The sequence below is a fragment of the Bos javanicus genome, chromosome 22 (assembly GCF_032452875.1).
Source record: "Bos javanicus breed banteng chromosome 22, ARS-OSU_banteng_1.0, whole genome shotgun sequence".
Lineage (NCBI taxonomy): Eukaryota > Metazoa > Chordata > Mammalia > Artiodactyla > Bovidae > Bos > Bos javanicus.
This window is the reverse complement of record NC_083889.1, coordinates 996,710-1,008,870: the sequence shown is the minus strand read 5'-3', so window position 1 is coordinate 1,008,870 and position 12,161 is coordinate 996,710. Positions and strand designations below refer to the sequence as shown.

Genomic DNA, 12,161 nt, shown 5'->3' with positions numbered 1-12,161 from the left:
GCAGCATGCCTATATTGATTACCTCTGGATGATCCTCAATTCTTCTTTTTGCTTTTTTCTGTTACTCATATTTTAAATAATCTCTGTGATTCTTTTTTTGTCACAGAAGTTTAAGAATATAATCATAAACAGACTTTGAATTCCTTAATTGGCAAATATTTCCTGTGTTATGGAAAGATGTCATTAAACATTTTTATTTTAAATATTTTCTTTTATAAACTTATATGCTTATAATAGAAATTTGAAAATATGGTGACATATAGGGTAAAAAGGAAAGATCACGTGGTGTCACTGTACAGATGTAACCACACTCTACATACCTACCTGTTACTTTGCTCTTTCCTCTTAGGTTTCTCTCTCTCTGTCTGCCTTGTCTCCATTTCTGTCTCTTCTCCCGGTGTATGACCGACACCATCCGTTCGGGGCTCAGCTGCCCCTCTTTCAGGATTTTGAGAAGCACCAGCACTGCACTAGGGCCTTTCACCCCTGGGATCAACTATAAACCTTGTTGGTCATACTGAAGGGGTGCCCTCGTCCCACCATCACTTGGCAAATCATCTCTTCCATTTAAAACTGAAATTCTCCCAGAGACTGAATTCTCCTGACTGTAGCAGACTTTGGGACATATATTAAGTCCCTTGGGTTTTTTCCCTCATGAGAGTCTTTTTAAATCATCTTGCAAACCAACCAACTGAACAAGTAGAGAATAAGAAATTTGAAAGCTCTTGTTTCTAGGCTGCAGCTCTGCTTAGAGGCTGGGGCAGGTGTTGTCAGTTTCTCGTTCCCTTTCCCTGTGATTATGAATTTAACTATTACTTTTATATTTTAGGCCCAAAGTGTGATCCAGCCTGTCTCAACAGAAGCTGCTGGGGTGCCGGGGAGGAGAACTGCCAGAAATGTGAGTCAGGAACAGAATTTCACTGGCCACCTTCTCCCCTTACACTTGGCTGATGGTATTGATATTCGTTTTCCCTTTGAAGACTCCAAGCATTGTTGATTTTAAGGCCAGATGTTAGCAGTTACATGAATGACAGTCTTGCACATCTCCCCGCATGCGGTTAGTCCAGCATGGGCCACTGCTGGCACTGCAGCCTGGCATGAACCAGTGCAGGCCCGCCACCCAGGCATTCTCTCTGAACAGTAGTTTGGGTTTTCCTGAAAATGGAGGCTTGTCTCTGTTTCTTGCATCACGACACCTCCTGTGTCCTCTCCCTTCCTGCCCCTCTTTTGGGTACCCACCTCCAGAGAAGCAAGAGCAGCTTCTTGAAGGGGATTTTTCTGCGGGAATCCTAGCTTAAGACCACGAATGGCCAGGAAATGTAGGGACATGTCAGCTTGATCTGTGTTTAGGTCAAATTGTGATGTGATTGTTATGCCCTTTTAAACACTGCCTTCTGACAGGCGTTATGTTATTTGTACATACTTTCTGTTACCCCAAAACTCAATTCTTGTCAGTCTCTAGTTTAACAAGTCTGAAAGTCCAGAGTTAATCTGAGTCAGTTCTTAGTGATTAAAAACAAGTAGAAAAAAGAAAACATACAGTAAGAAAGATCAAGATGAGTTGAGTTTAGCAGAACAAGCATGTTTGGGAACTTAAGTGTAGAATCACTAAATTCATCCTTGTTATCAGTCTTTCATCGCCATTTGCAAGTGCTCCCAGGGTCCCTGAGAAGTGATCCTTCCACCTTCCTGACCCCGCAGCTCACGGTGGCCTTTGCTTCCTTTCAGTGACCAAAATCATCTGTGCCCAGCAGTGTTCCGGGCGCTGCCGTGGCAGGTCCCCCAGTGACTGCTGCCACAACCAGTGTGCCGCTGGCTGCACAGGGCCACGGGAGAGCGACTGCCTGGTAAGACACACCGCAGCTTCTGCGGCCCAAAGTTCAGGGGCCTCCCTTTGACTGAAATGTGCTGACTGATGTTTGCAGCCACCAGGTAACAAAGCATCTTTCAGTGACCGGCCTTCACCACCTACTTGGTGACCTTGGGTAAATTATGTGACCTCACCTACTGTTACGTGGTCTAAAGGGCATGATGTATGTGGCATCAACACCCGAGACCAGGGCACAGAATGAGCCAAATACTAACTGTGTTAATTGTCCCTCATGTCTGCTGTGGCCAGCACCAGTGTCAGCACCATTTATTGCTCCGCTCAATTCTCCTTACAACCTAGAGAGCTAAGGCTGCAGGGACCCCTAAAATGTCCCCAGTGAAGTTAGGCGATCACACAGATCCTCAGGGGCAGGACAGCTGGACTCCATTTGTATCTTTTGCCCCTAAAGCCTCTGCTCTTTCCGCTTAGCTCAGATGCTTTCTGCTGATTCCCCAGCCCATGAGGGTGCTGAAGGCCTCGCTGTAGTCCCTGTGACTGCGGAAGGTGTCACCGTGGGCCGTTGGTGCCACATGTCTGATTATGGGTACCTTGTGTGTCCCGAGACCCCAGGACAGGCAGCCAGGGTCCCAGGGGCAGCACTGAGTGAGTTCCAAACTGGGAGACTCACCCTGAGTGGGACCCAGAAGAGTCTATAGTTTTTAGGAACAGGGAAACTAATGTTCCAGAGGCTGGAGGGGCCCTGGGCTTTGGACCCCACTGGTCTGACCCAATTCTGCCAGGCTGCTGGAGGGAGGCAACACCAGGCTCTTGGTCAGGACCCCTCTGTGTGTGGTCTGATTCCCTCTGCACAACAGCCCCCAGTCAAAGTTCTCTGTGTTTGATAATAAATCAAAAATGTATCCTCAAGTGTTGTTTAGGAGGGAAATTGGACGTAAGTTAAGTTGAATACTTTCGCTGTAGAGTTACTACTGTAGCGTGTGAACTCCTGCCTTATTTTGAAAGTTAACAGAGATGTGTTTTTCCCTCCTCATAATCTCCTCAAAACTATCTGAAACAGTGTATTTAAGAAAAACCATGCTTTTAAGAAAACAGTCTTTCTGCCCCTGTTGAGAGTGCTTTACTAGACGTCTGCTCTGACCAGACCCCTGGACACAGAGGGCTGTGGCCCCGCTCCCCGTGGAGTCTAACGATCACACCACCCCTCCCGTGGCAGGTCTGCCGCAGGTTCCGTGATGAAGCCACCTGCAAGGACACGTGTCCGCCACTCATGCTCTATGACCCTACCACCTACGAAATGAAGGTCAACCCGCTGGGGAAGTACAGCTTTGGCGCCACCTGTGTCAAGAAGTGTCCCCGTGAGTGTCCCTTGTGAGCCCCTTCATTGCCAGGCACCTGTTTCTGCTCTGTCTCCTGCTGAGGTTCCCGTATCCCCCACTCAGGGATCCTTGGGTCCCTGTATTCACTTCAGTATCAGGCAGGTGAGGTGATGGCTGACCCCAAGTTGGTTCTTGTGTCCTGAGCCCAGCCATGGTTGCCCAGAACATTCCATGGTCTGATTGGCACAAACCCAGGGCCGTTGGGCCATTTCCCTGTTTGGCTCTTGTACTCGGCAGGTGTTTATAAGGCCTAAATGAGAGAGAGGTCAGAAGACCGGCCTTCTTTAGCAGTTAAAAACCTGGGCGTGTTTGTGCCATTAGGAGCACAGAAGAGAGCTTTTTGCTTGTTGATTGGCTTTGTTTAATTGTTGGGGCTTGGGTTTTGCTAATTTGTGCTTTACATGAGACTCTAGTATTTAGGGAAATGGCAACATGAGTGATTTCATAGGAGAGGAAGTGATTTTCAAGAGGGAAGATTAACTAAAAAAAAAATTGTTTTTAAGAACAATTATGAAGGAGAGATTTATACTACCAGACTTGTGAACATGAAATTTTAAAAATTTGGAACAACAACAACAAAAAAAAAACCACAAAAAAAGTCATTGTAAGGTAAATGACAAGATAAAGAAAACTTAGCCACAACTGTGACACAGATATAATCTTTGAGAGAATTTGAAATCTACAGGAAACCACTTAGAGCCTCAGAGAACATAAGCAGACAATTTACAGAAGGAAAGTGACAAATATCCACTAAACACTCAAACGTCCAGTGGTTCGAGGATCCACTTGGGGAAGTCAAAAGAAACACAGAGAGTTCCTGAAAAGTTTATTATGAACGCAAGTTACTTCTCCCTGAGTGACGGCCAAGGCAGGATGTGGACCCTGTCGCCCACAGAGGCCCGAGGGCATGAGGGTGGCCAAGAGAAGAGTGGTCTTTGTTTCGGGTCACTTTTTAAAATAAATATTAAGCTTTCAGCTGTGAGTCCTGAATGTAAGCATCATAACCAGCGAGCAGCAACCTGATGGGGAGGCCATGAACACCTTGAACCCCATTCCTCTCTGTTTGCAGCCTTCCTTCTTGTCCTTAAAGTAACCAGAACCAGAGAATCACCTGTCATCCAGGGTCACTATGCCCAGAACCAGAGAATCACTGTCATCCAGGGTCACTATGCCCAGAACCAGAGAATCACCTGTCATCCAGGGTCACTATGCCCAGAACCAGAGAATCACTGTCATCCAGGGTCACTATGCCCAGAACCAGAGAATCACTGTCATCCAGGGTCACTATGCCCAGAACCAGAGAATCACCTGTCATCCAGGGTCACTATGCCCAGAACCAGAGAATCACTGTCATCCAGGGTCACTATGCCCAGAACCAGAGAATCACTGTCATCCAGGGTCACTATGCCCAGCACACCTGGTGCTGCTTTCACCACCTTCCTTTCACTGTCCCCCAGGTAACTACGTGGTGACAGACCACGGCTCCTGCGTCCGCGCCTGCAGTTCTGACAGCCAGGAGGTAGAGGAAGACGGTGTCCGCAAGTGTAAAAAGTGTGACGGGCCTTGTGGCAAAGGTGGGAAGCTGCCCGGTGTGGGCACGGGGCCCTCTCTGCTTCCAGTCATGGCTAGGCTCCCTGCCCCCAGACCCTCAGCATCATCCTCAGACCAGATTTGAGGGAGTCTCCAAGCTCAGAAACATGTTCCTTCCTTTCTGCTGTGCTCTATCCCAGGGGTGTCTTCAATGCCAATTTATCCCTTCTTATCCTGCACTTTATCTTTTATCTTGACATTTTTCAAACACCCAGAAGCATTGCAAAATAGCATAATGAACACCCATCTGCCCTGAACTTGAATTCCTCAATTTTCAGTAATCACCACATTGTTCTCACTCCGTGTTTGTGTCTCTCTGTGTGTGTTTTCTGAGTCCTGTGATGACTACAGGTATTATAACACTTCACCCTGCATTCGCCAACACACTTTTGTACAAACAGGACATGTTCCTAAGTAACAAAAGACAATTTCACTCTTATCCCATGTTTAACATTGATTCTAGTTTTCAGTTTAATTTCAACTCCTCTGTTATCCCAATATATCCTTTTTAGCTGCTTTTCAATCCAGGCTCTTCATTAATTCAAGATCGTTTCTCAGGCCTCTTTTCTCTGATGCTGTGAGGAGTCAAGGCCAGCTGCTCTGACCACCCCTGTCTGGTCGGGTCATGTTTTCTGTGGGGCGGGACACAGATGGGGCACTGCAGGTAGAGAGTGTCCCACCAGGGGTGCACAACTCTCATCTCATTACTTCTGTGGCTTCTCTGGCTCAGTGGTAAAGAATCTGCCTGCAATGCATGGGACCTGGATTGGATCCCTGGGTCAGGAAGATTGCTTGGAGAAGAAAGTGGTAACCCACTCCAGGATTCTTGCCTGGAGAATTCCATGGACAGGGGAGCCTGGGTTACAGTCCATGGGGTTGCAAAGAGTTGGACATGACTGAGTGACTAAACCACCTCGATGGCAGAACCGATGATTCGCCTGAAGTTGCATCAGTCAGATTGCTTGGCGATTGTAAGAATGACTTCCTATTTCTGTCATTTCTTCTATATTTACTAGTGGACATTCTGTTTCTAAAATAGCTTTCTTAGTACCCATGTGAGCTCACTGAACCCTTTTTTATTCAGTTTATGATAACCCCTCCTCACATTATTCACTCTGATGTGCAGACTATCTCCAGGCTCCCATGGAGCCTCCCCAGCTGGTGCCCAGGCCCTTTGGGTGTGTGCCAGGCCCAGGCCATATCTTCCACTTGCACAGAAGACACATCTACACTCTAAGCATCCCCTGGAGATCACTCCAGATAGCATCATGTGAATCTTCCTTATTCTGCTTAGCCCTGTCCACAATCCCTATACGATCTATATGGTCATTTAGATTGTTTCCACTATTTTACTGCTATAAAAAAAATGCCTCAATGAACAGCTGCTTGCTTGAACATCTGCCTCAGATGCCACCGTCTCTAAGAAGTTTCTGTGGTTTCGGCTGACACTGACCACTGCCCCATGTATTCTTTCAGGGGCAGACTGAGCCTCCATGCTCCACGCCATCCAGTCCCTCAGCCTCTTTAGGAGGTTTGTGCTATTACGATCCCCCTTACAGAGGAGGCACTATATCACAGAGGATCTAAATGACTTGCCCAGGGACCAGTGGCCAGGATTGGCAGATACAAGCTGGGACAGCTCACAGGGCTTCAGTCTGAGGTCAGACCTATGAGCTCCCAGTGTGGCAGGCGCGTCAGTGCACAGAGGAATGGATATCCTTTGGCTCCAGGGAATCTTCAGGCAAAGGAAACATGCAAGGAAGAAAATGACACATAGGGTGGTGCCTGGAGAGGAAGTGAGTGAGTTCAGCCACTGAAGACAGAGGCTTACTACCAGCATCCTCAAATGGATCAATAAAAGCAGAGATTATTTCTGATTTTGGTCTGTTAATTTTGTGCTCAACAAACATTTTGGCTCGCCTATAATCATTATGCTGTAAACCCACCCGCAGTTCAAATCCTGGAGTAGTGGCCAACTGAGATCCCTTTGTGTAGGGAGATGTTGGTAAACGAAGGTGGGAGCATGTGTGTTGATGGCCCACAACTCCTCCAGATCTGAAAGATCTAGAGGTGAATTACAGTTTGTCTCCATATTTAGGAATTAAGGTAACCCCACCATCACCATCACGCCTGAGCAGAGATAGAATGAATATTCTCTCAAACATGTAGAATTCTCTTCCAAACCTGTAATTAAAAGGCAAGTCCCCATCAGCAGGCATCTGCCTCGGGGCTTGTTTTGCTGAAGCTGCCTCACTCTGTTTTCAGCCAGAGCCTTGGAATCCTAAGCAAGCCTCACCACCCCTTTGCCAGACCCATAGCGAGGTATATGCATTCCAGGGCAAGCCTGGAGTTCCATGGGGCTGATGGGATAGGCCCCATGGCCAGGTGGCAGCCCAAGCAGTGGGAACTCCAGAGAGAATGGAGAAGAAGGAGATGCGGTAACAGGGCTCCCATGTCCCTGGTGAGGCCTGAGAAGGGAGGGGAGGACCTCACCCTGAACAATAAGATCTTCCATGATTATTCTTCAAAGATAAAGTCTGAAAGAGAAATACCAACAATTGCATTGTGAATTCTAGAAGTAGAGCCACAACAGATAAATGGGCTTCGGAGGGAGATGACATTTAAGATGGAAATTAGGGAGTGAATGTAAATTAATAAATGAGCTCAGAGTGCAGAAAACGGCATCTGAGACTGATGTCACAGTAGGACAGAGATCAAAGCATGTGGCTTAAGTAGGCCCTGTGGAAGAAAAGCAGTTCATCTGATAAGACTTATTACAGTATTCTTTATGATGTAATATCAGTTCAGTTCAGTTCAGTTCAGTCGCTCAGTCTTGTCCGACTCTCTGGGACCCCATACACTACAGCTCACTAGGACTCCCCCTCCATCACCAACTCCCAGAGCCTACTCAAACTCATGTCCATCGCATCGGTGATGCCATGCTTGTGAATGGTTTTACTGATAGGACAATATTTTACTTACAGGACAATGTTCGCAGCATAATAAGTGAAAAAAGAAACAAAAAACTACATATGTGGTGTGACATAACCTTGGAGGATAACTGAAAGGACATTTTCTAAAATATCAAAGTTACACAATAGAATTTTTAGTCATTTTGTTCCTCTTTGTTCCATGTTTTCAAGGTTTTCTTCCATGGATGCATCTTGCTCTTTTAGTTAAAAAATTTATGCATACTGTTTCTTTCCATTAGAAAACTAAGCTGCAGCCCAGATGAGGGCAAGGGAAGGCATTGAGGGTTTAGTGGGGGCACACGCGTGATCCCCGTGCGGTACCAACAGCCCAGGGGGCAGCTGTAGTGTAGAAGGAGCTGGAGACCTCCGGGGCAACTGGACTCTGGCCCAGGTGGGGAAAATTGAGGAGGAGAAGGCAAGTTCAGTGAGGACAGGCAGCGTCTCCTGCACTGCAGCCTCACACCCTGTCATGGCCCCTGGTCCCTGGCAAGCCTGGCAGTGTTTGCTGCAGGGATGAAAGATAGCACGCCAGCGACGGTTCCCGCGGCTGCACTTCTCTTCCTGCTCCCGTCTGCCTGAGGGACCACAGCTCTTACTAATTCAATACATGTGAATGGAATAAACACCTCTCTTTACAGTTTGTAACGGAATAGGAATCGGTGAGTTTAAAGACACACTTTCCATAAATGCTACAAACATTAAACACTTCAGAAACTGCACATCCATCAGTGGAGATCTTCATATCCTGCCAGTAGCATTTAGGGGGTAAGTAAAGATCAAGTTACTGGTATACCAGAGAAAAATAGACTCTGCTCTGTTCACGGCAGGTTGTTACTGACGGCTCTGTTACTTGTTTCAGTGACTCCTTCACACGTACTGCACCTCTGGACCCGAAAGAACTGGACATTCTAAGAACTGTAAAAGAAATAACAGGTGTGTAATCATTAAGTGTGCTAGTTGCTCAGTCGTGTCTGGCTCTTTGTGACCCCATGGGCTATAGCCTCCAGGGTCCTCCATCCATGGGATTTTCCAGGCAAGAATACTGGAGTGGGTTGCCATTTCCTTCTCCAAATAATGTCTCATACAAAATAGAAATTTCTAAGCGGTATGTGTCTGAACTTTCCTACTGCTTTGTAGGGTTTTTGCTGATTCAGGCCTGGCCCGAAAACAGGACTGACCTCCATGCTTTTGAGAACCTGGAAATCATACGTGGCAGAACGAAGCAGCAGTAAGTGGGCCCCAGCCAAAGACTTGTAGAGTCTTTTCTTTTGAGGTAAAAGCTACTGAAGTGCTGCAGAGACACTACAGAAAGTCCCCACACACCCTCACCTGGCTCCCCCGATGGTGACACCCTGCATCATCAGCATGGCTGTAACTGAACTGCAGACTTTCTTGGATCTCGCCAGTTTTCCGCAAACACTTTTTGTGTTCTGGTCAGCCCACACTGCAAGGGACAGTCACGTCTCCTTAGTCCCCTGCTGTTCATGATAGTTCCTCTGTCTTCCTTGTCTTTCGTGGCTTTTGAAAAGTACTGGTCAGGCATTTGTAGGATGGCCAGTGTTTTCTCCTGATTTGGTTGAGGTTTTGTACTTTTGGCAAGAATAGCACTAAGGCTACCAGTCCTCATCAGCACCTCATTTCAGGGGACCTGAGAGGCACTGAGCATGTCTTTCAGGATTTCCACTTTTCCAGCTCCAGCACACAGACACACACACATGCACATGCGCACACACATATGCGCGTGCACACACACACACAAGCATCTTTAACATAATAAGGGTAATAATGAATTTTGTGGTAAGGCAAAGTTTGGGACGCTCTTGTTCAAACCTGCCTTGGAAAATACCTGGTTTTGAGAACTGTTTCTCATAATGGACACCTGAGAGGGCTACATAATACTGTGAGTATTAAAGAAAATCAGAATACAGTGAATGTAAAATAAGCATCGCTTTCCAGAAATCATTCCAGCTTTGCATCTCTGATGCTAAACATGCAGCTAATATCATTTCCCAGAAAGGCCCTGTGCCCTGAGTTCTCAGGAATACTTCTTTTGACCAAAGTTCATATAGAGATGAGAGACTTAGGTCAGTTTTCTTGGGTGACTAGCATGTACCTCTCAGCTTAGTTTTAGGGTTTTAAACATAAAACTGACTTTTTTTTTTTTTTTTTAATTTATAACATTTGCTGAGAAGCCCAATGATACACAGTTCCTCCTGGGGAAGTGTGACCCCTGCCAGACCTCCCTGCAGGGAGGACTTCAGCTTTGTCCCCACTGGCGTGGCTCCCCTGAGCATGGCTAAGGGAAGGGATTCCTAAAAGCAGGGGTGCAGTCGAATACACAGAAGTCACACTGTGGGGGGGACACAGAGAGGAAAGAGTGGGCAGAGAAAGAGAAGCGAGGAGAAAGGAGTTTCCCGATTACACTTTACATTTTCTCATCTCGTGCCTTCATCATCAGCCTCTCTATTCAGTGCTGTCTCAACTGGTCTGTTTCCCACCTCGGTGTTTAGTGAGCTTCCTAACAATGCACATCTCCTTCCTGTGGTTTCCCGTCATTGCAAACAAGAGCCTCCTCCACGTGGTGTCCACAGTGGTCAGGCTCTGGCCTCTTCTCCCTTCCCAGACCCCGTCCCACCTTTCTGCTCCAGCAGCAGCATGTGGTTCTCAGTGCCTGTCACGTGCTCCTCTGTGTCGAAGACTTCCTTCCCTTTAGTGAGAATAACTTCCATCTGGTCATGTGATGAACACGTCCTGGTCACCTTGTAGGAACCTAGCACAGGGTTGGGTAGTGAAGAAAATATCATGGCTCCTGCTCTGGAGGTCCTGATGATCAGGCATCACCTCTTCCAGAGACCCTTCCTCAGACTTGTTTAGGTGAACCCTGCTCTTTGCCTCTGTGGTCCCCTCATCACCACTCTCATGGTACTGGGTTAAAAATGATTGTATCATCAGTAACAAAGGGTTTTTTGAGAGCAAGAAGCACACACTTAACCTAGAATTAGAATAAAATTAGTCACATATTACCTCAAATATTTGTTCAATAAATGGATTAATAGATGGATGGATGGTAGGTGGATGGATGGAAAGCTGAATCTATGATTTTTTAAGTATATTTGGATATTTGAAAAGTTAATATATTCTCAATTGCCAAGCAAAGTTAAAATGCAGTAAATGAAATAATGATATTAATAAATTATTCAACCCCTAGTCTGCCACTAGAGTTAGAGATATTAAATGAACAAGGAACTAACTTTTCCCTGGAGGAACCTTAAAAACACTTGCAATTTTCCAAAGTTGCGGGACAGACCTTCCATAACATGACTTACATGACTACAAACCGGAAGGCAGTAGTAAATCTAAAGTGGTACAGAAAAACGTTTTTGTTGATACTATGCTGTCATAATTTTTCACAATATTATTTTTTTTCTCTTCACCTTAGTGGCCAGTTTTCTCTTGCGGTTGTCGGCCTGGATATAACATCTTTGGGATTACGCTCCCTCAAGGAGATAAGTGATGGTGATGTGATAATTTCAGGAAATCGAAACTTGTGCTATGCAGATACAATACGCTGGAAAAAACTTTTTGGGACCTCAACTCAGAAAACCAAAATTTTAAACAACAGGAGTGAAAAACAGTGCAGTGAGTAATCACTTTGGTTGATTGTGGAGATGGTTCTAACAGGTCATTTATTTTGATTTAGAATATTGAAAGGCTAATCCCAAACATTTAAATTACTTTTTACATTCCTAAGAAGCAAATTAAGGGAAATGTGTATATTCTTTTGTGACGTTCATCAGATTTTTTCCTAGATAATTCTCATCTCATAGGATAAATCTGCCTTGAAGTCTAAGCCATCAGTTATTGGTAATTTACAGAACAAAATTTAGTATTGATTATGGCATTTTAGCTGTGTGTTCCTCCCTACTCATTTCATCCCCAATGACTAAACACATTCTCATACACACACACACACACAGACGCAGAGGAATGGGGTGAACATTTCACACTGGCATTTCCAGATCCGAGTTCACAGCCATAGTCAGCTTTTGAAGTGGTGCCTGCCCCTGTGCTGAGATCCTGGCCACCGGTAGAAGCAGAGCCAAGTTCATATCCCGGCTTGAGCCCTTCCTAGCTTTGAGGCATTCATCAGTTTACTTAAATCTTTGGGCTTTATCTTCCTCATCGATGAAATGGAGGCAATAATGATTCTCACACCATAGTGCAATTAAGAGAATTGGTGAAGTTCTGGGTGTCTTCCTGGTTCTGTGTCCCGTACACGCATGACAAGGACCCTCACGCTTTCTGCTCCTGCAGCTCTGACAAGCTCCATCTAGATATGCTTGGCACCCAGCAGGGCAAAGGGGACTTGTGCCGGGCCTCTGGAGGCCCTCG

At 46.0% G+C, this 12,161-nt stretch overlaps 1 protein-coding gene across 1 annotated transcript in view; it reads left to right on the top strand.

The window, feature by feature from the left end:
• EGFR (epidermal growth factor receptor) overlaps positions 1-12,161 on the top strand; it is a 218,506-nt gene that overhangs the window by 152,189 nt on the left and 54,156 nt on the right. The window contains exons 5-12 of the mRNA XM_061395688.1: positions 830-898; positions 1,729-1,847; positions 3,045-3,186; positions 4,665-4,781; positions 8,408-8,534; positions 8,629-8,702; positions 8,907-8,997; positions 11,209-11,408. Of these exons, the coding sequence (XP_061251672.1) occupies positions 830-898; positions 1,729-1,847; positions 3,045-3,186; positions 4,665-4,781; positions 8,408-8,534; positions 8,629-8,702; positions 8,907-8,997; positions 11,209-11,408 (939 nt within the window). The remainder of the gene's footprint in view (positions 1-829; positions 899-1,728; positions 1,848-3,044; positions 3,187-4,664; positions 4,782-8,407; positions 8,535-8,628; positions 8,703-8,906; positions 8,998-11,208; positions 11,409-12,161) is intronic.